The sequence below is a fragment of the Hippocampus comes genome, unplaced genomic scaffold, assembly GCF_001891065.2.
Source record: "Hippocampus comes isolate QL1 unplaced genomic scaffold, H_comes_QL1_v1.1 scaffold48, whole genome shotgun sequence".
NCBI lineage: Eukaryota > Metazoa > Chordata > Actinopteri > Syngnathiformes > Syngnathidae > Hippocampus > Hippocampus comes.
The window spans coordinates 623909-648749 of NW_017808403.1; the positions used below are offsets into that span (position 1 = coordinate 623909).

The 24841-nt window shown below is 53.5% G+C and overlaps 4 protein-coding genes across 10 annotated transcripts in view; 2 read left to right on the forward strand and 2 right to left on the reverse strand.

Annotated features, from left to right (window-relative positions):
• The window catches only part of ino80b (INO80 complex subunit B), a 22729-nt gene extending 20420 nt beyond the window's left edge, over window positions 1-2309 (reverse strand). Inside the window, exons 1-5 of the mRNA XM_019858319.1 lie at window positions 2033-2309; window positions 1559-1733; window positions 1333-1466; window positions 435-607; window positions 31-339 (exon numbers count right to left, since the gene is read on the reverse strand). Of these exons, the coding sequence (XP_019713878.1) occupies window positions 31-339; window positions 435-607; window positions 1333-1466; window positions 1559-1733; window positions 2033-2072 (831 nt within the window). The 5' untranslated portion in view covers window positions 2073-2309. The remainder of the gene's footprint in view (window positions 1-30; window positions 340-434; window positions 608-1332; window positions 1467-1558; window positions 1734-2032) is intronic.
• Window positions 2310-2780: 471 nt separating this feature from the next.
• aadat (aminoadipate aminotransferase) lies at window positions 2781-7348 on the forward strand. 2 transcript variants are annotated; one of them, XM_019858314.1, is made up of 14 exons: window positions 2781-3126; window positions 3545-3713; window positions 4019-4151; window positions 4239-4313; window positions 4392-4586; window positions 5313-5461; window positions 5548-5644; window positions 6218-6279; window positions 6358-6422; window positions 6515-6621; window positions 6733-6834; window positions 6925-7039; window positions 7150-7171; window positions 7202-7348. In XM_019858314.1, exons 1-12 carry the CDS (start codon window positions 3060-3062, stop codon window positions 6964-6966), a joined length of 1263 nt encoding a protein of 420 aa, XP_019713873.1. In that variant the 5' UTR covers window positions 2781-3059; the 3' UTR covers window positions 6967-7039; window positions 7150-7171; window positions 7202-7348. The 2 variants fall into 2 exon arrangements, with proteins under 2 accessions (XP_019713873.1, XP_019713872.1); XM_019858313.1 differs by having other exon boundaries at window positions 7150-7348.
• On the forward strand, window positions 4291-12964 carry mfap3l (microfibril associated protein 3 like). 2 transcript variants are annotated; one of them, XM_019858320.1, is made up of 3 exons: window positions 8001-8386; window positions 10472-10825; window positions 11626-12964. In XM_019858320.1, exons 2-3 carry the CDS (start codon window positions 10582-10584, stop codon window positions 12375-12377), a joined length of 996 nt encoding a protein of 331 aa, XP_019713879.1. In that variant the 5' UTR covers window positions 8001-8386; window positions 10472-10581; the 3' UTR covers window positions 12378-12964. The 2 variants fall into 2 exon arrangements, with proteins under 2 accessions (XP_019713880.1, XP_019713879.1); XM_019858321.1 differs by lacking the exons at window positions 8001-8386; window positions 10472-10825 and adding an exon at window positions 4291-4313.
• Window positions 12965-14253: 1289 nt separating this feature from the next.
• The window catches only part of clcn3 (chloride channel 3), a 22575-nt gene continuing 11987 nt past the window's right edge, over window positions 14254-24841 (reverse strand). For 2 of the 5 annotated variants that reach the window (XM_019858280.1, XM_019858279.1), the window contains exons 3-14: window positions 22484-22644; window positions 21821-21920; window positions 20756-21051; window positions 19356-19562; window positions 19210-19290; window positions 18877-19129; window positions 18315-18607; window positions 18043-18229; window positions 17563-17961; window positions 17196-17412; window positions 16998-17073; window positions 14254-15021 (exon numbers count right to left, since the gene is read on the reverse strand). In XM_019858280.1, coding sequence (XP_019713839.1) covers window positions 14860-15021; window positions 16998-17073; window positions 17196-17412; window positions 17563-17961; window positions 18043-18229; window positions 18315-18607; window positions 18877-19129; window positions 19210-19290; window positions 19356-19562; window positions 20756-21051; window positions 21821-21920; window positions 22484-22644 — 2432 coding nt within the window. In that variant the 3' untranslated portion in view covers window positions 14254-14859. Of the gene's footprint in view, window positions 15022-16997; window positions 17074-17195; window positions 17413-17562; window positions 17962-18042; window positions 18230-18314; window positions 18608-18876; window positions 19130-19209; window positions 19291-19355; window positions 19563-20755; window positions 21052-21820; window positions 21921-22483; window positions 22645-24029; window positions 24364-24841 lie in introns of those variants that run through there. The other 3 variants (XM_019858281.1, XM_019858283.1, XM_019858282.1) reach the window with 3 other exon arrangements.

Below are 24841 nucleotides of genomic sequence, written 5' to 3' on the forward strand. Positions count from 1 at the left end.
GGCCGCGGGCGGCGGAGCGCCGGGCGCGGCCTCGGGCGCAGGGACGCCCGCGGGGAAGGAGACGGTCACGCCTCGTGCCGAGTCGCTGTATCGGACCATGGGACACTGGCTCTGCTTGGACTTCTTCTCCCGCGTGCTTTTCATCTTGGCCTTGCTGGTCTTGGTGAGTCTCTCGATGGTCTGGTTCTTGTTCTCCTCGGCCTTCTTGGCCGCCTGCAAGCGTCGCTTGCGAGCGCGCTCTTCCCGCTTCTGCATCATCTCGGCGGTCATCTCCTTCTCCTTGTAGCCCATGGGCAGTTCCAAGAGGGGCTGGATCTGCTGCTTGTGGAGTAGCGCTTTCTGAAATGCACAACGTGTCTGTGGGCAAAAAAATGTGCGTGCGTATACACACACACACACACACACACACACGAAATCCTCCTCCTCCTCCTCACCTGTCGGGCCGTGAGCAAAGATTCGTCGACCTCCTTCTTCAGCTCGCCGTTGTCGTCGAGCTCCCCCTTCTCCAGAGCGTCCAGCCACCTCTCCTCCTCGTCCACAGGCACTCCCAACATGGAGTCCGAGTCCATGTCGGCCAGAGGAGACGTGGCCATGTTGCTGTCTTCATCTGAGACGGACAATGACATGTGCGCACAGACATTTCGGCAGGCGCAAAAAAAAAAAAAAAAAAAAAAAAACAGGACGCCCATTGCTAAAAAATTCTTCACAGAATTCAGAAACACGGTTCTACGCATTCATTTACGTTAACGCGGTCAGTACACAAAGGGCTGGGGAGAAGTTACAGGGCATGCATATATGTCATCGACGTGCCCTTGTTCAAAGAGCAAGCAGAAAAATTCGAACAACTGAAATGCCCATCTGATATCAAAACATTTTTGCGGGAAGTATTTTTCTCATGTTTTAAGTATTGATTCGCAGGAAGGAAAAAATGTGGCAGAGCACCAGCAGGGTTCTTTCTGTGCACACGCCTGAGCAGCAACGCAATTAAATGGAAGCAAATTCAATGTTCATTCTTGGCCATCCGTCCATTAGCCGAAGCGCTTTATCCCAACGAGGGTCGCGGGAGCCTATCCCAGCAGTCTTGGGGCCACAGGCGGGATACACCCTCAACTGGTTGCATTCTTGGGCAATTTGTCGTTTTTCCTGGAGGCTTATTTTTGGCGCAACGAGCTCTGTATTTGGTGACAAAAGGCCGATGGTCACCTAAAAACAAACATCTATTTGCCGACCCATCATAAGCTGCCATTTCTGGGCTCATGGCAAAAAAAATAATCAGCGACGAGTCGACGGTCAAAAATCATCACTGGGGGGTTTCGCTAGACTGCTTCTCACCCAGCCAGGCCCGATACTGCTCCAGAGGCACAGAAGGCTCGTCATCTTCCTCCGCGTCATCATCATCATCCTCCACAATCATCAGTGGTGAGGGGGGACAAGCCACGCCCGGGTGCACGGTGAAAGTCGGAACACTGCAGGGTCAAAGCAGCAGTGAAACGGGCATGGCCAACTGCGCGTGACGTGTGGCAGTCAGTCAGTCAGTCAGTCAGTCAGTCAGTCTCACCTCTTCGTCCCCAGCGTCTGCCCTCCCAACTTGATTTTGAGTCGCAGCTGCGGGGGTGGCCGAGGGGCGACGACGGGCTCCGGCACCGCAGGGAGGCCGTGATGTTTCCTCTTGTGCCTCTTGTGTTTTTTATGCTTGTGCTTGTGCATGCCGTGCGGCCCCAAGCCGCCTTCGCCTGCAAGGGAAAACGCAACTGTATTTTTGGGGGCACTTGAAAACGATCATCGCTGTATACCGAGTGCTTGCACACGGAGCAAAAATAAGACGTACAACAACAAACGATACAACTACCGATGAATCATGAAGACAGTAAAAGCGCCAGAAGCAGTCCAACTAAAAAGCAAGCCTCATGCTGAGTCAAAAGGCAAAGAATAAAAATGAGCTTTCGGGCGAGTTTTAAAGATGGCCAGCGAGGGGGCTTGCCTGACGTTTAGCGGGGGGTCATTTACACTCGTCAAGAGAGTCGATACTTACAGAGAAATCTGGAATGAACCACGTCTTTCCTTTTCCCCATTGAAATCACGACAGCAGCAGAGGCTCTTCAGTGCATGTCAGCAAAGGCACCCAAAAATAAGTCCACGCAAACTTGACTCGCGCCGCAAAGTACCGACTGTTAAATTTGGTCACCATAAAAATGGGATTTGGCGGCCAGAAAGCATTCAGAAATCGGCGGATCCAACGTTAAAGAGTAAGAGATAAAGTCAGGAGTTCCGTTTGCTGGCACGAGCTAATGCTAACAACACACAACTGACGCATCTTCCTCTAGTTCCGTCCATTTTTGCTGTCATGCTGACGCTCACTGCCCTCTCGCGGCAACGGGACGCACAGCATGAGCAGCGCTTGATTTTTGCATGAACTTTGCATTGGCAGCCAGTGATTCGCAACAGGTGTAAAGCGGGATCACATCCCACGTCAATCACTTTGGCAAAAACAATGATTTTCGAATGAAAACCTTGTTTTGACAATTTATCTATGCCATCCACACATAGTAACAGGCGAAACAAACAAATGCTCTTCCGGTAGATGACAGAGGTAAACCCATGTCATTTTAACCGGCGTACCGTATGCCCTTTTCGCTCATCATGTTGCTCAGTGGTGCGCGGTGAGATTTTTTTTTTTTTCCCGTGGGGAAATATTTGCCTCAGCTCGAAAATAAAAGGTTGGGAATCACTGCTGTAAGCGTGTCTTGCGTGGCCCCGCCTTTCCGAACGGGACTCGGCCTGTGCGTTTGATTTATTTACTTTTGATTTGGTTGACGTTCCCGGAAGTACTCGATGAACCGGCGTCAGGAGGCGCACCAGGTCGGTGACGTCATAAGCCTACGACGAGATTTACTTTTCTCAGTGCCGACCCGAGCTTGTCATTCACGAGGATTCATATGTCCGCTTTATGACAAGCGTTGTCAAGTTGTAGCGGTTTGAAAAAGGCTTGTCGCATTATTAGGAACACTTGACTGGAGTGCCTGCGAGTGGTTTGCAGGGCAAGGCTGCCGACGGGAAACATGAATTACGCTCGATTCCTCACGGCTGTCAGTGCAGCAAGGAAGCCGTCGCCCATCAGAATGCTGAGTGAGTGTCCACAAAATAAACGCATGAGTAAACGTTTAGCGCCCACGGAAAGTATTGACAGCGCAATTTTCACATTTATTATTTTTTTTCTCAAAATGCCACACACATCATCTCATACTGAAAACATGAGAGAATCTTTTTTTTTTTGGGGGGGGGGGCGCTTGGATATTTGAGGTTTTCTTTTGACAGCACATCTACCAGGTTGGATAAGCAGCGGCTAGAGGCGAAAAGGCCATAAAATGTTACTTATTCAGTCAGACATAGCACAAAAAAAAGTAAGGACTTAGAGACTAGCAATATTTAAAGAATGAAGTCCAAAATGAAAGTGAAGCGTTGTGCATGCTTGCGGATGCACAAATGAATGTGCTTTGTTTGTGGTCGTCCCGTCCCGCTCTCCCGGTGCGCTGCGGGTCCAAAGCGGAGCTGCAGCAGCGCTCGCCTCCATCGCTGATTTCACTGGCCGCAGGGGCGCCCAACCCCGACACCTTCCCTTTCGAGTCGGCCGTCATCAAGGTCAAGGACGGCCCGGAGGTCTCCTTCGACCAGGTGGCCATGAAAAGGGCCCTCCAGTACTCCGCCTCCAATGGGTAACGTGCTTCAACTTGTCACGCTGTTCTCAACGCACACCACACAGACAGACCAAATCACTCCCTCTCTCACTTCCCAAAACTCTCACGCTCACCACATAAACTCTCGCGCGTGCACATACCCGAAAAATGATCAAACACCCCCCCCAAATCTTCCCTTATTCACAAAAACATGTTTTTATTTGCAACTTTTTTTTTAAAATGAGATAGTCAAAATGTTGTGCTCAGTGTTGCGGTGCGCGCTCAAGGTCAGTGTTACTTTTGTCCCGTATGAGAGCTCATGGAAACGTGTGACCCGGGCGCAGAATCCCCGAACTGCTGACGTGGATGAAGAAGCTGCAGAAGAGGCTCCACGACCCGCCGACGGCCGCCTCCGGTCGCGAGGAGGGACAGATGGACATGTGTGTGACCACGGGGAGCCAGCAGGGACTCTGCAAGGTGCGTGCCGCCCCACCCCATCCCAGCCCGGCCCGTTTTTGATCTGGCGCTCCGCGGCGCCGTTTCAGCTTCCGTGCGGTGTGGCAGGTGATGGAGATGCTGGTCGGCCCGGGAGATGACGTGCTGCTGGACTCGCCCACCTACCCCGGAACGCTGGCGGCGGTAAGAGCGGCCGGCCCGCCCAAAGGGACTTTCGCGGCGAAAACCGCTCCAACCGCCGCCTCTTGTCTTGTAAACCAGCTCCAGCCGCTGGGTTGCAACATCGTCAGCGTCGCCAGCGACCGGCACGGCATGATACCGGCGGCCCTCGAGGAGGTCTTGTCCCGTTGGGACCCGTCGGACGCTCGCAGGCCCAAGGTCCTCTACACCATTCCCAACGGGGGGAACCCCACCGGGGCATCCTTGACCGCGCAGAGGAAGAAGGAAATCTACCAGGTGCCTTTCCTGTCCATCGACTGTCCCCCGCACGCCGACCGATGCGCAATCTCCAAGAATCTTGCAGGAGAGGGAAATCCTTCGTACTTGTCGTGAGCCTCGATCGAGACGAGCACTTTGCCGCCTTAGCGCACGAGAAGCGTGAGCAAAGAGTCACCGTGTAGCATCGCGTCCACAGTAAGGCCACTTGAAAGAAAATGCACGCGTCGACCGGCCTCCGCACACGAGCAAAGTCAAAAGCGTCGCTGACGAGAATGAAGAGCTCGTTATGCTTCTCGGATACGACCTGTCGATCGGCATTATGGGAAATAGCGCGATGCCGAATTTCAAATGGAGAGGCGGCGTGAACATTTGCGCGCAGTCGAGTTCACGAACCCCCGCCTGCGGATGCTGTGCGAAACGACCACTCGTCAGCCATCGTGTCGGCGCCGAGTAGCCCGTCCAAATGCACGTAAGCGCAACAAGGCATTCCGCCCAGGCGGCCGCCGCTCAAATGCGCCAAGTTCAGGCACGTGGCTTGTTTTTACAACAATGCCAAGTCGACTTTGCATTTGTTGCCGGATGAAGCCTTGTCGCTTTGCAAAAGCGAGTGAATGGCGGCGAGGGAGCTTCTGAAACAGCCCCTCTCCGGGGACATTTGCAAAAACGCTTTCACCGTAGAAGCGGGTCCGTGGCCCACGTGCGCCAAAGCCGCCACGCGTGGCTGATTTTTGTCACCGTGCGCAGCTGGCGAGGTTGTACGACCTGCTGATCGTGGAGGACGACCCCTACTACTTCCTGCAGTTCGACAGGCCTTGGGCGCCCACCTTCCTCTCCATGGACGTGGACGGCCGCATCATCAGGATGGACTCCTTCTCCAAGATCCTGTCTTCGGGGTGAGCAGCCCCGATCGTCACGGCCCCGCGCCGGGCTCGGCTTTGCCCCTTTTGCCGACTTTTAACGCGGCGTTTGCCCGCCTCAGCTTGAGGATCGGCTTTGTGACGGGGCCCAAGCCGCTGGTGGAGCGGGTGGTGCTGCACATCCAGGCCTCCAGCATGCACACCAGCACCTTCACGCAGGTGAGCCGCTCTTTGCGCCCCCTCGCTCGCGCGGACGGACGGATGAAGCCTCGGCAACGTTTGCCGTCGCCGCGATCGGGAGCCAAAAGATCGTGCTTCGTGAGACGATGGCAAACAAGAACCACCGCGTCACAACAAACGACGGGAGGCCACATAGCTTCGTGCGCTTTGGGGTTTTTTTTTGTGGGGCGAGGTACAATGTATATTGTCGGTTTATCTTTTTCTCTGGGAAAGGGGAGTTCCAAAAAAAGGACCAAAATGGAAATGCTTTTTGACGGGCATCCATGAGGCGTGCAACGCGAGCGTCAAGCCGGCGATGCGCCTCTGAAACAAAGTAGCTCTTGCCGTTCAGTTCGCCACCCGTGTCACGTGGTTTTTGCCGGGAATGACGGCGGGAAGCCAAAATGGAAATCGGGGCTCGGCTCGCCGTTTCCAAAGTGATCGCGGTCCAAGACGAAGCCGGCGGGGAGACGTGAATCGCGGGATGAGGACGCGTTGGGCACGCGGTCCAAGTTGGGGTTTGAAAAAGTCTGATCCCGACTCCGTGTGCGTCTCGCCCTCCTTCCTGCGCAGCTCATGGTGTCGCAGCTCTTGCACAACTGGGGCCAAGATGGCTTTCTTCAGCACATCGACGGGTATGTTGTCCCCGCAGCGTTTGGCGAAGACGAGTATCGGAAGCCGTCCTGTTTTTTTTTTTTTCCGCCTTGCCGCAGGGTGATCGAATTCTACAGAAAGCAGCGGGACGCCATGATGAGCTCCGCCCACAAGTGGCTCACAGGTACAACGCAAAGAACCAACAGCTCCCCGCGACCCCGAACAGGAGAAGCAAATGTGGAAAACCGTGTCTAACCTTTGCGCAATGGGATTCAGGTTTGGCCAAATGGCACGCGCCCTCGGCGGGGATGTTTCTGTGGCTGGAGCTGACGGGCGTCCGCGACACCCGTCAGCTCATCGTGGAGAAAGCCTTGGAGAAAGAGGTGTGCAGGCACTGACGCCGCGCCGTCGAGGTTGCCAGCAGCGGCGCCCGGCCGGCCCTGTCGCGTGTGCTTACGCCCTGTCCCGCTTATTTTTTTTTTTTTCCTTCAAAGGTGCTGCTGGTCCCGGGAGCCGTGTTCTCCATCGACAGTAGCGAGCCGTCGTCTCACGTCAGGGCGGCCTTTTCGCTGTCCACGCCTGAGCAGATGGATGAAGTACGCACGCGCAAGCGAAAACCACCACGCACGCACGCACGACACGATACGATCCAAAACACCGACTCTCTGCCCTTTCCCCGCCAACAGGCCTTCAGACGCCTCGCCGATCTCATCAGAGAGGGCTTGTGATTTGGGATGTGCAATTTGGGGATATCACCAAATTGCAATCCCCCCCCCCAACATTGCAATTCCGATTTTATAGGCAATTATTTTTTTTCCAAGATCCTCTTCTCGTGTATTCCCCCCCCCCCCCCCCAACAAACACAAGCATTTAAAATAATGTCAGAGATACGCAAATGGATCTTTTTACAGATTCGGTTTCTGATAAGATGAAGGCAAACGAAGCAGGAATCCTGATCCAGACGGCTTATTTATTGACCTCAACCAAAGCTGTCCATGAGAGATGCTCAAGACGACCACCTAGTAACACGTTACTTGAGTGGGGCCTCACGAATTAAATGAGGCAGTCTAGAAATGAATATGTTCATGAAATATACACAGACGACAAATATTTAGACTTGGGTTATTTTTTTATATGTAAATGTGTTTGTTGATCTTTAAAGTGCAAAAACGATACCCCCAGAATATTTGAGGGAGCAAATATTTTTCCAATTGTACCGCAGATGGGCCCGTATTCTTTTGAAACACTTTCTCGTCCAACGTTCTGGAGTGGAGACAAAAAGGAATCCACCGAGTAATCTTGGGCATCCAGAACCGGGCAGCCAAACGGACGCATTTGAAAGCACGAGAATATTCTAAATGTAACACAGCGTTTCAGAAAACGATGATGATCGCAAGGGTTTACCATGACGGTGGTAAGGTGACAGTCTGGGCCCGCTTGGATGCTTCAGGACCTGGATGACGTGCTGTGATTGATGCAACAATAAATGCAGGCAATCCTCGGGGGGGGGGGGTGCATGTTCAGCCTTCAGCCATCAGCCCTCAAAAATTTACCCTTTTTTTAAAACACAATTTCAAGTCAAATGTGACAACATGGAAACATCAAAGACAAAGGAGAAGTGGAAAGTGGGCTGTCGGGCAGAAAGGGAAGAGGAGGAAAGCGGCGAGCCTCAGACTGAGAGTGGGGGGCCGCTTTGAATGCCGGCGCGAAGACGGGAAAAGCTCGCCTTTTACTTGAGCGCTTGATGGGGAGCGCCGGGCGGGTGGATGCAAGCCGGCAGCGCCCCGCCGCGGCGAACCACTTTGAGGCATGCGGAGGGGGGAGGGGGGGGCAACAAGAAAGGAGGGGTCGGGGCGTGGGAAGCGGCTCACTTGACGACGGCCCGTCCGGACTCGACTCGACTCGAGCGAGCATCGTCGCCCCATCTTGTCCCAGCAGACAAGCCCCGACGTGAGCACCGAAGTCCACAAATAGGCAAAGAAAAGAAAAGCGGCCAAGTCAGCGCGGCGCTTTGGAGAAATTCCGCCAAACGTCGTCGACGTGCCGCTGAGGATTTCCGTTGTTTGCAACGCGACCCCACTGCGACATTCTCCGAGACCAGACCAGACCAGAAGAGAGGAGAGCTCGGCTCGGCTCGAAACAAAAAACGTAAAACCCTTCTCGTTTTTGTCGTCGCCACGGGCGGGCATCGTGTTCCATTTCCGTCCGCTTTATTTGCACTCCGGGGCGGTTGCTTGCCGCGACAAAGAACCAGCGTCCAGTTCATAGCCGTATCCCGCACCCGTTTATTAAGCACGACAGTTACATGTACACGCGCGCACACATAGATAGCTCGAGCGCTTTCACAGCAGCTGGGGCTGTAACAGCGATTTACAGAACAGTTCACATATAATAACAAAATTATATAACGGAACGCAGAAGGTATAAAGAAGCACGGAACGATATGGAAGTGTAATCCTCTCCCCCCCTCGCACATTAGCAGCACTATCCGGGAGTGAGTGGAGGAGTCGGACGTGTTTCGTAATCTTCCATTGCAGCCGCGGATCGGCCCGTTCGTTCGGGTCTGCGACGAGGCCGGGAAGAAAACGGAAAACGGCGGGGGGTCGGCGTTTCATTTCCAACCACCCAAATGTTTGGACGCAAAAAAAGTGCAAACGCCACCTTTCTAGCTCGTTGTTCTATGTACGTGGCCGCAAAAGATGTCAACGAGTCGAGGTTCCAGTTGGGAACGCTTGCTTCGGAAAGTGCGATGACTTCCTTCCCTGTTTTCAGCTATCTCGATTTGATTATTTCTATTTATGACGAATCTTCACTATTACTTCCGACATTAGGAAACGGTTCCGTAGTCTCTGCCCTACTTGGCCAAAATAGTGTCACTTTTTGAAAGAAGTGCAACAGTTAATCGACAACGAACGAAGCATTCAAATGCTATTTGGATAATCCAGTCTTTATCGTTCATCTTGAAAATTCTCCAAATCCGTAAAATTCGAGCCAGCCAACAATAAATATTTCGGGTGAACGATTTTGCGAAATAATTGAATTGGGATTAAAAACAAAACAAAACAAATTATCCGAACGGTCTGCGGAGTGTTCACCACGATGACGTCATTCGCGTGTGACGAAAATGCGAGTCGTAAATCGGATGACAACCAAAGTGCGAACCAATCTGTGGCTCTTTTATCACTTCCGTTGTTCTTGAAACAGTGAGATGTAAACATGGGGACTTTTGCAAACATGTGCATTTACTTTGGCAGACAGTCATCAACTTTTTTTTTCAATTCTCCGCACTGGCAATTTGAAATCCTGTTATGGTTTTGAATAAAGAGAATTTTTTTCCAGCCAATTCATCAATTCAACGACAAAAATGATCACTTTGTGAATCGACTATGAAAGGAATCGATTTTTACTTTTGTACCAGTTCCGATTTGGGCGTCTTTTGTTCACAGCAGTTGCCACATGGGTCGCTTTTTTGGGGGGGGGAGTCTGAAATGTTCCCAAGGGCACATTTTAGCCTCACTTGGACTTTGCCAGCAAGTCGGCGATCAAGGTTATTCATTCGAGGTCACGAAGACCAACAAAATAACAAAAACATTTTGCTTTGTTCAACCAAATAAAAGTCAGAATGCTTTAAGAGAAAAAAGTAACTGCAGTTACATCTTGCATTGATCAACTCAAATTATAGCGACAAGGTCTTTTGTTTCTGTTATTTTCTGTGATAGATGAGCTTTCAGAGTTGATTTTCAATGCATGACTTTCATAATCTAGAAGGGTGAAAAGATGAGTCTACTGTTCTTTATCACACAGTACTTGGCAACCTTTTTTGGTTGTTGTTGCACTTCACAAATACGACACATTTTTTAAAAACGCGAAATGAAGCAATGTTGAAAGACGAATAAAAATGATCAAACGAGATCACCAAAAACAACAACAGTTCAGCCGAAGTAAACTTCAAAACCTAAAGTCAAAACGAAGCGTCATGAAAAACGGCAAACTATTCGAAGCCTTGGAAGATCTCGGCTGCTGGACCGGTCCGTACGGCAGTGGGTCGCATTCGCGCCGTACAAGATCTGACACTTGGCGAGAATGTTGATCGATGTTGTCAGGGCAAGAAAAATAAAAAAAGTGGCTTCCAACGTGTCCACCGTCGAATTGGTTGCCGCGTATCATCTGTGGATGGATCTTTAAAAAAAATGTTTTTTTTTGTAAGCGGCTTTGTGACAACTTGTCTTCCAGTGAGATGTTTGCCGCCGCTCAACCGAGATAGCCACTCAGCGAGCACGGCGTCGTCGGATGGAGGAATGACCCGCTGACAGCCTCCCCCTGCCCCCTCCCACCGAAAAGGCATGTCCGGCGGACTTGAGTTTGCGCTGGTGGCGTGGCTCGTGGCCTTTGGCGCCGCCGCCTCGGGAGACGGGAGCGGCGCCGATGGCGGCGGGTCCGTCCCGGCCGCGCTCGCCGCCGCCAGCCAGCTGATCGCCCGAGAGGGAAGCTGCGTGCTGATTGACTGCAATGTCAGCGGCGACCCCTTCCCCAGCGTCAAGTGGTTCAACTCTCACGGCGACCTCGTCGACACGGACGCCAGTAGCGGTGAGACGCTCGCAACTCCGGTTCTGCCCGAACGGCTTCCGATTTGGATAGCTTTTGTTTCCCCTCGCTTTGCGGCAAACGACGACGACGGTCGGGTCACCCGCTGCCCATTGGCGAGTTTGACCCTGCCGCCGACACCCGACAGACCCGAGCACGAAACGTCCCTTGACGATGATGACGTTAAACCGTTGACGTGTTGAAATAGGAATCGATTGAAACGCGGTGCAAATTCATGCTGGGTTGAAAAGAGCTTGGGGGGGAAAAAGTCAGCGGGAAACAAAAGCAAGCAAAACATGTTCCCACTTTAGCTCATGCAAAATGCTATTTTTTTTAATGTTTTTTTTTTTTTTTGCGGGGGAGGGGTGGTGTAAACTTGTACTCCCACATTGTAACATTGAACACGCCCCCCCCCCACCGGAAAGGCTCAGCTCGCCTCGGGGCTGCCGACATTTCCCGAGAGATTGAGGCGCGGAAGCAGGAAGCAGTTTGAAGTTCCGTTGCGATGCAAACGTGAATGGCAAAGTAAAGAGAGAAAGAGAAAGGGAAAGGGGTTGACTGCTTCAATTCCTTTGGAATCGGCTGAGCGTATGAATCGCAACGTGTCGCTGACATCCGGGTGGGTCCAACAGTTGACAAAAAAAAGACAGGGCGGTGGGACGGGACCTGCGTCAAAGCGAGACAAAGCGAGGGCGACGGCGGGACTGGAGGCCGACAAGTGGGACCGCTGCGGTCGGAAGGCGTACTTTTCCACTTTGGCAGCGCCGTCGTTTGGTTTTGACTGCTTTCGTCGGTGTGGGCAGGTGGCAAGTGGTGGCTGCTGGAGAGCGGCGTCCTCAACATCACGGGCGTGGAATTTGCCGACCGCGGCAAGTACACCTGCGTGGCGTCCAACGCGCACGGCGCCTCCAACTGCACGGTGACGCTGCGCGTGGTCTTCACCAAGGGCGACATGGGCGTCTACTACATGGTGGTGTGCCTGGTGACCTTCACCATCATCATGGCGCTCAACGTCACGCGCCTGTGCATGATGAGCAGCCACCTGAAGAAGACGGAGAAAGCCATCAACGAGTTCTTCCGCACCGAGGGCGCCGAGAAGCTGCAGAAGGCCTTTGAGATCGCCAAGCGCATCCCCATCATCACCTCCACCAAGACGCTGGAGCTGGCCAAGGTCACGCAGTTCAAGACCATGGAGCTGGCGCGCTACATCGAGGAGCTGGCGCGCAGCATCCCGCTGCCGCCGCTCATCATGAACTGCCGCACCTTCATGGAGGAGATCCTGGAGGTGGTTGGCGTGGAGGAGATGCGGCACACCTTCCTCAGGCAGGTGCCCGAGGGCTGGCGCCCCGGCGCCGTGGCCGGCCCCGGGGACGCGCTGGCCCTCCTGCGCGAGCGCGAGCGGGGCCAGCACATCGCCATCCAGGTGTCGGTGCACCCGCCGCTGGAACCGCCGCCCGCCCCGCCCCTCGACGACCACGCGCGAGGGAGTCCGGCCGACGAGCCCCCCGCCAAGAGCCCGCCGCCCTGTCAGGTTTTTTATGAGAGTCACGTGTGACGAGGAACATGACTCACCCCCCCACCCCCCACCCCCAAAAAAAAAAAAAAAACGTCGGGCTGTTTCCGGCAACTGACCAATCACATGCCAGCGTTTCATTTCATGTCACGCTTGAATGTAAACTCCCCATCAGCAAAGAAATGTCGACTTCCACCGCAAGTGTGCGCTAAAATGACTCCTTTTATTTGCGTTGCAATCCGGCTATCCTTCGTTCATTCCGTTTTCAACGAGCAAATTCAGATTTTGTCCCCAAGTCTTGGCGCCAAAGTTATTACAGTGAACAAAAAAAAAACAACAAAAATAAAGAAATACAATTTTATATATCTTTTTCAATGGATAAAGGTGAATGTTTGGCTCATTGGCCCTCTGCGCTCTCCTGCTTTAAATTGACCAATAATTTGGAAAGGGGAAAATAATCAATCAATCAAACCCATGCCTACGGACTGACCGCAAGTTGAGTTGTGGAAAAAAAATTGAAATGAGCCAAATTTTGACATGGAAGGCCATTACAGTTGACCAAAACAAGAAATACAATTGAAAAATGAAATAAAAACGAAAATACGTTTAAAATCTGAAACGACATCTTACGTGTCTAATACCCATGCCTACGGACTGACCTCAAGTAGAGAGTTGTGGGAAAAAAAATTGAAATGAGCCAAATTTTGACATGGAAGGCCATTACAGATGACCAAAACAAGAAATACAATTGAAAAATGAAACGTTTAAAATCTGAAACGACATCTTACGTGTCTAAAAAAATGAGCGCAAGCGTCCTTTGCTTTCATCGTGGTCAATTCATATCCGATTTATTTCCGTATTGCTGTACTTTGGTACAGAAGAAGGGAAATCAAAAAGTCTTTGGTGAAATGTCGCTAATTTGACCGGAGTACTCGACAAATGCAATGTTAAAAAAAAACGACCGCAAAGTCGAGTAAAGACTGAAGAAGCAGAAACATTTTTTTCAACAAAAAAAATGACAACAAATAATACTCGACAAACCTACTCTAAAAAGTATTGAAGCTGACTGAATTTGATGAAGATTTGACCGGAGTACTCGACAAATGCTATGTTAAAATAAAACGACTGCGAAGTCGAGTAAAGACTGAAGAAACAGAGCATTTTTTTTCAACAAAAAATGACAACAAATAAAACTCGACAAACCTGCTCTAAAAAGTATTGAAGCTGACTGAATTTGATGAAACCCAAAACGATTGGAATGAAAAGCCCCAAACTATTCGAAGCCTGCTCGGCCATCGTGCCAGTTTCGCATCTCGAAAATGACACGTCACAAGAATAATCACGTTCGATTGAAAATCATTCCAAATGGCTTGTGGATTCGTCTTCATTCCAAATGGGGGAGGAGTCATACTGGGGTTCCGGCCAGGCTCCGCTCGCAAAACGCAAGTCAAACCAGCCGCCACGTCGATTGCGAATGCTCTGCATGACGCTCAGGCGAGACTTCAAAATAAAAACGGGCCTTTGTCCAACTGATGCATGCGCGTCGGTGGTTTGGAATCAAAAGAAAAGTTAGAACGTGATTCGTGAATGTTTTTTTTTTTGCGAATTGACAGAACGAATGAGAGCGATTTGTCTCCGCGCGTCCCATCTTTTGCGTTTCCCTGTTCCATTCGCGATCTGATGTGATGATGCGCCACGTGCGACGATTGGGTTGGATCCTCTCTTCTCTGCTTCCTACCGGTGCTCTCCTGATGCCTTTTCCAAGTGAATACAAGCGATGATTGAAAAGAGAAAAAAAATGTGTCGTCTTCTTTGATTTCACATTAGTATTACCTTCAAATAGAATCACCCCCGCTCCCGGCAAAAGTCCCAATTTTTTTTTTCCCCACCTCACGAATGTTTTATTCATGACAGACTCTTGAAATTTCAATCCAAATTTAATGAACCTTCTTCATGTTTCAAATGTACAATCAAAGAAAGCAAAGATCACAACGTTACACGACTTGATAAATTAAGAAACGCAGACAGACGGGTCGACGCCGGGCCTCAGCAGGACGGACGGACGTGGCCACGCGCGCCGACGGCTTCGTGGGGAGAAAGAGAGCACAAAGCAACACGTTTCTTATTCCGGTTTTTGTTGTGACAAAAGTATTGCCAGATCAAGCTTCGACGGTAAAATGCACACGGGGTGAGATGATTTGTCGTTAAAAGTCCACCCCCGCTCATTGATTTTCGAGAGCACGAGCGGGCCGAGGGCGAGCCGGAGCCGATCCGAGTTTCTCCAGTTATAAAGTGACTCCAAATGGGAAAAGTAGCAGTAGTGGAAAGTAAAACTCGCACGCAATAACTTCACAGATGTCTTTTTTTTAAACTTCACAATGTCGGAGGAGGGTTCCGTGAACAAAACGATCTTGCTCAGCAGCGGATTCAAGAGGAAGCGACAATTCGGGCCACCGTTTGTCAGTAGCCGTCAATGGACTCTGGCGGACCAAGTGCACAAAAAGGAAAAAACGAGGCCTGAATGTCAACGATAGCTGTCGTCCAAGAGGCAAACTCCTTCCTCCTCGTCCTCGTCCTCATCCTGAAAGGATCGGATCAGTTGAACATGATGGACTCGGGATCTTGATTTGCCATTTGAGCCATGTGACGCAGGATATCCTTTTTTGTGATGATGCCAAGAAGCCGCCTGCGTGACAGAGGAAGAGTTAGTGAGCACAGGAATGCCGATTGGGTCTCCCCCCCACCGCCGCCACCACCACCAGGCGTCTCGGGGGACAGCGACTGCTTCAAGGAAGAAACTTTGTGGCGAAGGAGAGCCTCCACCGGGCGCGCTTGAGTTCATTTGCAACGTTTCTCATTTTCAAGCGGTTGCTCGCACATCAGCCAGGCACTATTTTAGCAATAGGCCCAACAAGCTAATGCTAACTTGGCGACACTAATTAAAACGTCGCCTGTAAATATGATGACGTGAAAGACAATGAAAGATTCAGTTTGATTAGACTTGAGTTCATGCTAATGCTAAGCTAACGACGTTCCGCGTTTTTGAGTTGTTGGTGGCATATCAGCTTGGCTATGAACTTTGTCACTGGCTTAACATGCTAAAATGCCACGGCTAGCTTGCTAAAGCGAATCACGATGCGGCCCGTGAAGGTGACAACCTGAAGCTAAATTAGCAAGCTTTGCTAAGCTGTGCCTCAAGCTAACGGATTGGTTTCATTCTGATTCGATTGGGTACAGGTTCATGGGCAAGCAAACGCAGTTTTCTCATTGGTGGTCGCACAGGAGCCTCGCTCGGGGGTCAAACTCGGGGAAGTTTGATCGTACCCCCGCCCGAGTGTCCCCTTGAAATGGGGAGAGAATTCTGCGACAAGAACCGCGGAAGAGCGGGAGTTGCGGGCATTCACGCCAATGGCAGCCGTCTGGGGTTCTGACAAGGACCAGGGGACACGGCACGAGCCAAAACCGCCGTCGGGAAAGACCATCACAAAAGCTCCCTCAAATGCACGACCCGCCGAGTGGTTGTTACGGCGACGGGTGCGATGGCACGGCATCCATCGTGGGACCAAGAGCAGGAAGGGTGAACAAAGCGCACAAGCACGCACACACGCACGCAAGAAGAAGAAGAAAGTCACTCCTGGGTGGCTCTTGGAAATCCCAGCAACCTTTTTGCCCCAAAAAGCACCGAGCAACCAACGTGGCTACTTTTAGTCACTCAAAACATTCAATCACAGCGCCAAGCCGCACAAGAGCATTTTGGAAAAAGAGCGCTGAATGAATGAAATTCAATTCCTCTCAATCAACAAAGTTCAAAGCGTGTTTTGCTGAGATGGCCGGTCAATTGGCGTAATGGCGCAGGATCGGTTTTGATGTACAGTCATGAAGCAACACCTTGATCCTGCCGCGGCCACGCCATTGAGCAACAAATAGACCCGCCGTTACTGACTGCTTATTGCCATGGCGACTCTACGGCTGCGGCTCTTCGCTACGGTTCGACAACGTGGGAGACGTACGGCTACGGCTCCGTGCCACGGCTGCGACCGTGCGGTAAATCGACCATGACATAGCGTTTGGCTAGGGCTGCTACGAGGGCTTTTTGCGACAGCGGCGAGAATGTGGCAAATCCACCGAGGCGAGCATTCACCGCGGCTTCTGAACTAAAGCCCGGCAAATGCACAGTTCCGGCTCTCGGCTATGGCTGCTAACACGTGGTAAAGCTAGCAGGACGGCGCTTTGCTACGGCCGCTTGAATGTGAAGAATCGACAGCTTTACGGATAGATGAAGGCTCTTCGGCTCTGGGTTCCGGACCGTGGCTCATCGACGACCGCGCCTCCCTGCTGTCGTGCGGCGACTGCAATGTGTCAGATGTTTGGCTACGGCGACCACGATGCGGTTCACCTACCACGACGGCCGCTGCACTGTGTACTAGTGAACAATCTACGGCTCGGGCTCTTCGCTACATCCGCCAGGAATGCGGCAAATCGACTACAGCGGGACTACAACGTGGATGAGCTCTTCCTAAGTAAGCCGCACCCAAGCAGGAAGTGAAAGCAGGAGGATAAAGCCGCCGCTTTTTTTTTTTTTAACCCCCCCCCCCACACCGCATTTCATGCATCCCTTCCCAAAAGGCTCGGCCGGGCCGGGCGAGTGCGTTGGCTAGTCACCAGGGACTCTGTGTGGCGCTTGAGCTCCTCCAGATGCTCTAATATATTCTTCTTTGTGATGATGCCCAACAATATCCTGCAAGAGACACCCGTTACTGGCACAGCTGGCCCGGAACGACGCGGCGGCACCGGGGAAACGGGGGCGCGGTCGGCGCGAGCGTGAGGCGCGGCGACGCAGGAGGGACGACGGGCACTCACCCGTTGTGGGTGACCAGGCACTGGCGCAGGCCCAGCTTGCGGAAGATGTCCACCACAATCTCCATGGGGGTGTGGTCGGTGACGGTGAAAGGGCTCATGTCCAGGATGGAGCGCAGCTTGAGGGGCCGGGGGCTGTCGGCGGGCAGGGTGGGGGCGTGCTGGGTGAAGTACACCCGGGAGTTCAACATGATGCCCTCCTGTTTGCGCCGGGCGTTCTCTGTCGGAGTGCAAAGGAAGGAGCCCGCTTGAGGCTCGACCGCGGCCACGTTCAAACGCGCAGCTTTTCAACGTCGTTGCCCAAAACATTTCTTTCCCAGGACTACTCAAGCGTTTCCGGGACAAAAAAAGGTGCGGCGGGTGCGGTTACCGATGGCGATGGTGATGTCCCTGCGCAGAGCGAAACCCACGAGCCTCTGGGACTCCTTGGACACGATGACGGGGAAACCGTTGTAGCTGGTTTCGTTGATGACCCCCTGCAGGTCCTCCACGCTCAGGTCGTCCTGCGTCAGCACGGCCAGCGGCGGGTCGCAGCGGCGCGGCCGCATCACCTCCCTGGCGAGCGTGGTGTGCGTGAATTCCTCCTTGGCGTCCAGGAAGGGGTACCCGTTGAGACGGATGTGGGCCTCATAGATGCCCTCGCGGCCGAAAGCGTCGCCCACCCATTTGCTCGTCATGACGGCGGCCATGAGGGGCACGATGTACTCCAGGCCGCCCGTCAGCTCGAAGACGATGACCACCAAGGAGACGGTCATGCGGGTCACGCCGCCTGCGCGGCAGCACCCGAGGAAAACGGCCGTTCAAAAGCCGCCTCTTGTCCGGCTTCCCCAAAAAGCCACGCGGCACTCACCGAGGCAGGCCGCGGCCCCCACCATGGCGTAGAGGCCCGGCGTGATGCAGTCGGCGCCAACCTCGCACCACTCTTTGAACAGGAACCAGTCGTGGTGGTAATACGCCAGCTGCTCCACGGCGATGCCGACGATCCGCCCCGCGATGGCCCCGATGGCCATGCTGGGAATGAACAAACCCGACGGAACCTGGAGGGGGGGGGGGCGGGGCAGAGTCGGCGAGGCGGTTCGCTGGCGAACGTGCGTCACGCCGACGCGCGAACGCGGGCTTCACCTTGAGGCCGAACGTGAAGATGGTCATGATGATTTTGAAGATGAGCGCGAGGCAGAGCTGCCACATGGCGGCGTAGACGCCGGGCCCGGCGGGCCGGTTGGGGTTGTCCGTGAAGGCCTTGCTGCCGTTCATCTGGCTGCGGTATTGGCAGAGCTGCGAGGACTCCAGCGGGCCGCAGTCGGTGAAGAGCTCCTTGATCAGCTCGCTGGTGTTCTGCCGCGTGTACGGGTTGGGGAAGGCCACCACGGCCGTGATGGCCGCCACCAGGATCACCTCCAAAACCGGGTACTTGCCTGAGGGGGAAACCGACGGCCCGCCGTCACCCTTGAGGCCGCGCGCTCGGACTCCCTCGTGATGCGTTCGAGTGCATCTTCTGCGCCCTCAATTTGGAAGCCCGCCCTGATTTGGGCCCGTCAAAATACGGGCGATTGGATCGCACGATTCATGAATTGAAAAAGATCTTGGCCGGACGGGTCGGTTTTTGAAATCAGCGTTTCCAGGAAAGACTAGTTCAAGAAACGCTGACTTTCACGGGTGTATTCGCAAACGCCGAAGCACTTGCCGAAGCGGGTGGATTTCCGTCGCCGGCACCAAGCGATGTTGGCCCGGATGAAGAAGGCGCCCCACAGGCCCCCGAAAACGCCCAGCAGGATGAAGGGGATGAGCTCAAACAGGTACCAGGGCGTGTGGTACTCCACGTAGAACAGCACCAGGCGGCTGTTTCCAAACGGGTTGATGGAACGCAGGACAAAGGCGGCCACGAGGGCGGCGAAAAAGGAGCGCCACAGCGTCTTGAGAGGGAAGTAGTAGCTGACCTGGCGGGGGGGGGACGGGAGAGGCGTCAAGCGGCGTCCCGCCGGCAAACAAACCTGCGCCGAGCTCCCGCCGGGGTCACCTCTTCCAGGCTGAAGAGAACGCCGCCGATGGGCGCCCCGAACGCCACCGACACGCCGGCTGCCGAGGCGGCGGACAGGACCTGAGGCGAGACGAAGCGTCAACGGAAAATGGCAAAAGGCGGGGCGGAAACGGCGGGGCGCCCACCTCTCGCTTCTTGGCCTCGTTCTTGCTGTACTTGGGGAAGAGGTAGGAGAAGATGTTGCCGCAGCAGCACGCCACGTGCACCAGCGGGCCCTCCTTGCCCAGACTCAGGCCCGACGCCACCGCCAGCACCAGAGTCACCGTCTTGATCATCAGGGTCCACTTGCCCAGGTAGCCCCTGATGATGAACCCGCTCAGGATGGTCTTGATCTGAGGGGCAGAGCACGGGTCCGGAGTTCGGAGCGCCGAAGCTGGCCTCGACGGAGCCCAGGGGCGACGCTCACCTTTGCCGCCCCCTACGGGACTGCGCAGGTCGCTGCCCTCAGCACACGTGGGTACTTAGAAGGGGCAGTTGCTTGAAGGTTTGCACCAGGGGGTGGCCAATCATTTTTTTTTTGGGACCCAAGAGCTACTTTGCAAGCAAGCCACCTCCCGCAACCGACCCCTTACTGCGCGGGCACACCGCGAAGAATGTCGGGGCCCCTAACACGCTCGGGGTGCAGCGTGCACGAGCAGCAAAATAGAGAATATTTGCGACACCCACACGGACACCCAAATCTTTCTTTTTGGCTTTGGTTTATGTCCCGACAACCCGCGCAATCGACTTTGGACCGGTCCGTGACCCCTGGCTCACACCGATGCTCAATTTCTTGAGCCCGCCTCCTGCGTTTGGCATGAAGCTCGGGGACTCTCTCTTCATATTGATGACTTCAGAATGAACTGACAGTGTAAAACGTCCAGTTTCGCATTCACTGGTTTTTCGTCTTGCTGACCAAGTTGTTTTCTTTTTGATTTTAATGTGGAGTATTATTGGAGTCCAAGACACCAAAAAAAAAAAAAAAAAAAACATCACAAAGTACATCTCAATTCCCAAAGGAAGGACTGTTCGAGCGCCCTTCCTCCAGACAGCAAGACCGAAATGACGACATTGAAACGGAACTCTGAAAGTTCATGTCTGAAACGAAGGACATCCGTGATCTGAAGCGCTTTCTCCTCAGGAGGGTGGCGGGGCGCGCCAGGGCCGTCTTGGGGCGGTCGGCGGGGTACGCCCTCAACTGGTTCCCAGCCCATCGCGGGGCACACGCGGACAAGCGACCGCAACAAAGGACATTTTGGCCACAATGATCGTTGAAGTTGCTTTTATGAAAAGCTAAGTGTTATTTTAAAGCGTTTTCTTTTATTACGTGAACAAAAATGCTTTTTCAACTTAATTAGCATCAACTGGCTAGTTTTTTTTTTTTTGGGGGGGGGGGCGTGGTGATGATGATAATGACCCTGCTCTCAATTGGTTTTGCGGACCCCTTAAGTAATGGCGGCGCACTAAGAGAGTGTTTCACTCATTCACTTGGGAAAGGAGGAAAAAAAAAAAAACTAAACCAGCGCGCTGTCCATTCTTCCCTTACCTCCGGAATCCCCGATCCACAGGCGTACGGAGCAAACACTTTGACGAGACACACGGCGAGGAAGGCGAAGGACAGCGCCCAGTAGATGTACATTCCTCGGCGGCTCACCTCAGCCTGGCCCAGGATGAGCTCGGCCCAGCTCTTCCACTGGGGGCACTTGTCCCTCTCGGCGAACGTGGTCTCGTTGGACGTCCAGCAGCACTGCTCGTGGTTGAACCACATGGCGCTCAGGCACACGCCCTCCTTTAGGTCGTTCATCCAGTCGGCGGCGATGTCGATCAGGCCCGCCAACGCGCCTGCCGCAAGGCAAAAGAGAAACCGGCACGGCCGGCGTGGCGCGCTTGTCAACCGCCACGTCACTTTGCGCTCGCGGGTTATTTCCGCCTTTGCGCTCGCCAATATTATCGATGAGCCTTGGTAGGGGAGTGCTTTTAACCACTTCAACTCGTGACGACGGTCCTTGGTGGAATGCATTCACGACTGCGTCTGGGACAGATAGATGACAGCCAAGCTTTGCTGACAATTCTTGGACCGTGGAGGGGGGAGGGGGGGCAGCATCAGTCTGCACATCTCCAGAAACTGTTTGAAAAAGGGTCACCTCACTCCCGTTTTTTTTTTTTCTCCTTTTTTGGGGTCTGAAAGTGGAGATTGGGTCGCTGTGAAGTGCAGAGCCGGAACTATTCTGTGAGAGTGAGGGCCGTTGGCCACCCCAAAAACTATTTTCCTAAACAAACAAAGCTGATGGTATGAAGGAGACGACACAAACGATACGGATTTGCTTCCTTGACCGACCGGAGCGTGTTTCAAAAAGTTGACGCAATTTGAAAGTGTCCCTTTCATCCTTCCGTTGGTCCGTATGCGGCCCTCCGCCCACAAAGTTTGGACACCCGCGGCGTACACGTGTCAGCTGTCCGTACGGGTTGAAAAAAGAAAGAACGTCATTCTTTCAGCGTGTGGCGGCGTGGGGTTGTGTGACGGTGGCGTTCGATCGTCAAGGTGGGATTTTTGATGAAAACGCGAGGCGAGCGGGTGTGCAAGTTGCAAGGCGGGGACAAAGGCCGTTACCGGAGGCTAAGCCTGTAAGCGTGACGACGAGCCATCCGGACCAGGCGTCATACAGACTCTTGGTGAACTCCCACGCAGACTCCTTCTTCTTACTGTTGATCTGCGCACACAACGAACACAACGTTTGACGCCGGGGATTCCCAGAGCATCGATACATAAGTGCAAGAACCCAGACTGCCCGATGCGACTCTCGCGTACGTGTTCTGCCCTTATTTTTGACGGCGATGACCTGCGCCGAACGGACTGAGAGCGAGCCGTGCGCGCACGTCCCGATGACAGTCGGTCGTCCCGGAACGGTCCTTGGACTTCCAAGTTTTCTCAAAGAGCCCAAAATGCCGCTCCACGCTTCTCTCCTTTGACCGGTCAGCCGGGCGCCCCGTGTATGACTGACTGGCCTCTAGTGCCAATCAAGTGACAGACTTCACAATGGATAATAGGAGAAAGTCTCCTATTTTTTTTTTAACTCATTCACTGCAGTTGATAGACAGCTCCCGATTTTTTTTTTGTTTTTTGGTGGTGTATGATGTCGTGAAGTCACGGCTTCATATCCAAACTGTCAGACTTGAGTCAATATTATCTTAGAGGGCGGCGGCCCAAACTTGCAAATCCGGGCTAAAATGCGACGAGATGTGTCCCGTTGGGACCGGTTGAACCGCTCGTTACCTTGCGGTGCCTCTCACGGTCCTTGCACTTCTCTCGCACCCAGTCGATGGTGTGGAAGTCGTCGTAGGTGCCCACGCCCGGAATGGGCTCCTCTAAGAAGTCCAGCAGGTGGGTGGAGCTGCTGGGTGCGCCGCCCCCATTGGACATGGCATAGTGGGACCCTGCACGGGCGAGAGAGACTCAATATCAGCGCTGGCGGAACGGGTGACTTCCCCCTGCTCGAGTTCGTTTCATCCTTCACGGCCAAACGGGCCGTCCTTCAACTCGCTTTTTAAGACTCGGGCAAAAAAAAAAAAAAAAAACCTGAGAGATTTAGGAGACAATTCCTTTGCTCGTTCGGCGCGAGTCATAGCAAATGAGCCCGGTCGGTCGCCACAACACGGGCCCCTCGAGTATGTGGCGTCGTTGCGTGAAGCCGGCCAAAGAAACAACAAGGGACCCGCGTGAGCAGGGTCGCTAAATCCGAGTCGCCCCCCACACCGGTCAGCCTCGGGCGGGGCCTTTTTGTCGCCGCTCACCAGCTAAGCCGGCAGGAAAGCAAGCCGGCACCAGACTCGAGTCTCACGCCCACGTGGAAGGGGGGGGCAGAAGAATGAGAGTGAGACTAAGAGGCAGAGAAGGTCCCCAATTATGGGTCATTCCCACAAAGCAAAGCAAATACACAGCGGCGAGTCAGATGTTGGGCCCACGTTCTGTTTGCATGTGTGGCCGCAGGAAGTGCGTTCGGAGGTCGCTAAAACCGTAGCTGCTCCGCTCGTGTTGTTCCGGAACTTCCGCTGGCAACGTGGGCAGCCTGACCTCCAATTTTAGGTCATATATGTGATGCGCATTCACCACAGAGACGGACTCTTACTCTTCTTTTCGACCTCAACTACTCAAAGTTGCCTTATTCACCTAATGGTCGGCGACGGAACCAGCAACCCCCATGTTGGAAAACGAGCCCCGCCGTCCCGTTTTCTCGCCGGCTCCTCGTGGCTCCCACCTGTTCCCAGTTAGCCCGCTCGCCCGTGGCACGTTCCGAACGGGTGTTTGATGAGCATTTCTCAACTTTTGTGCCACCTGGCGCAGCTTTCCCGACACATGTCGCGGCCCTAAAATTCAAAATGAATGATTCTTGGCTAAAAACAATCAAGATGATCAGTGTGAGCATCAAGTCCCTGGCCTTCCTAGCGTATTTAATTCAGCGCCTCGTCTTCCGTTTGGCTTGACGCTGAACGCAAGGTCCCGACTTCATTGGAAGCGGCTTTGTATTTTGGCCGCAGAATGAAGCCTCGGGCGGCCATTTGCGGACTAGCGGATGAGAAACTGCCTGCTTGGATTCGTAGCCGAGCATGCACTTGACATGTAAATCTTGCCGCCGATCTGCTTATCGGGGGCCCGCCGCCGCGTCGACACGCGGTTGACATTTGGAGCACGACCGACGTCTCGTGACGGGCTGCGGCCGACGCGGCTCGCAAGGCCTCTGGCTTAATCTGATCATCCTTGCGCCGCCGCACCGCGTCGTCAATAGCAACGGCGCCTCAAAGGCCCTGGCTGTCGCTCGTACCTCGTCTCGGGATCTCCCGCAGGGGGATGGTGTCCCCTCCCCCGTCGTAAGGTAAATAGGGGTCGGCGCCCGTGTCCTCCTCCTCCATGGTGATGGACAGAGTCGGCTAGGCTAGCGTCAAAGAAGCTAAGCTAGGCTTCACTGCGCATTGCTCCAAGTGCGCGTGTGTGCGTTTCAGCTCCTGCCATTTTGGCTCGGGAAAGGCGAGCGAGGCTGCTGGAGCCAGTGACAGAGAGACTGTGGCTGTGTGCGCGCGTCTTCTCTCTCCTCTCTCTCTCCACTGCAGCAGCTGACTTCAGGGCCAATGACGTCATCACACTCACAAACACACACGCACACAAGCGAACACAAACTGACACTCAAAGCCTCCCCGACCTGCTCGTAGGCTCAGGAAAAAAGGACCACAGAGACCCCCCCCCCCCCCCCCCCCCCCCCGCCCCCCCCCCCCGCCCCCCGCAAAAAAACACAATGGGACCAAAGGTGTGGATGTAGCGGAATGAAAATCCAAGAGGGAGGCTGGGATTTCACACAATATTCACATGGTCATTTTGTATTTGACCCCCAAAAATAAATACAAAAGTGCACGCTCAAGAATCAAGTGCTCAACGTGCAGGGATGAATGCGCAGAAGGGAGGATGTTAGTTTGCAGTGCTTGACTTTTACTAGTTGGAAAAAAAAAAGTTTCGAAATCGATGGATAATCGTTTTAAAGAATCGTGATCATTTCTGCTATTGTCCAGCCCTCACTCGACATTCTCTCACTCTCATCCCCAACCGCCCCCCCCCTTTCCTCCCTCTCTCTCTCTTCCCCTC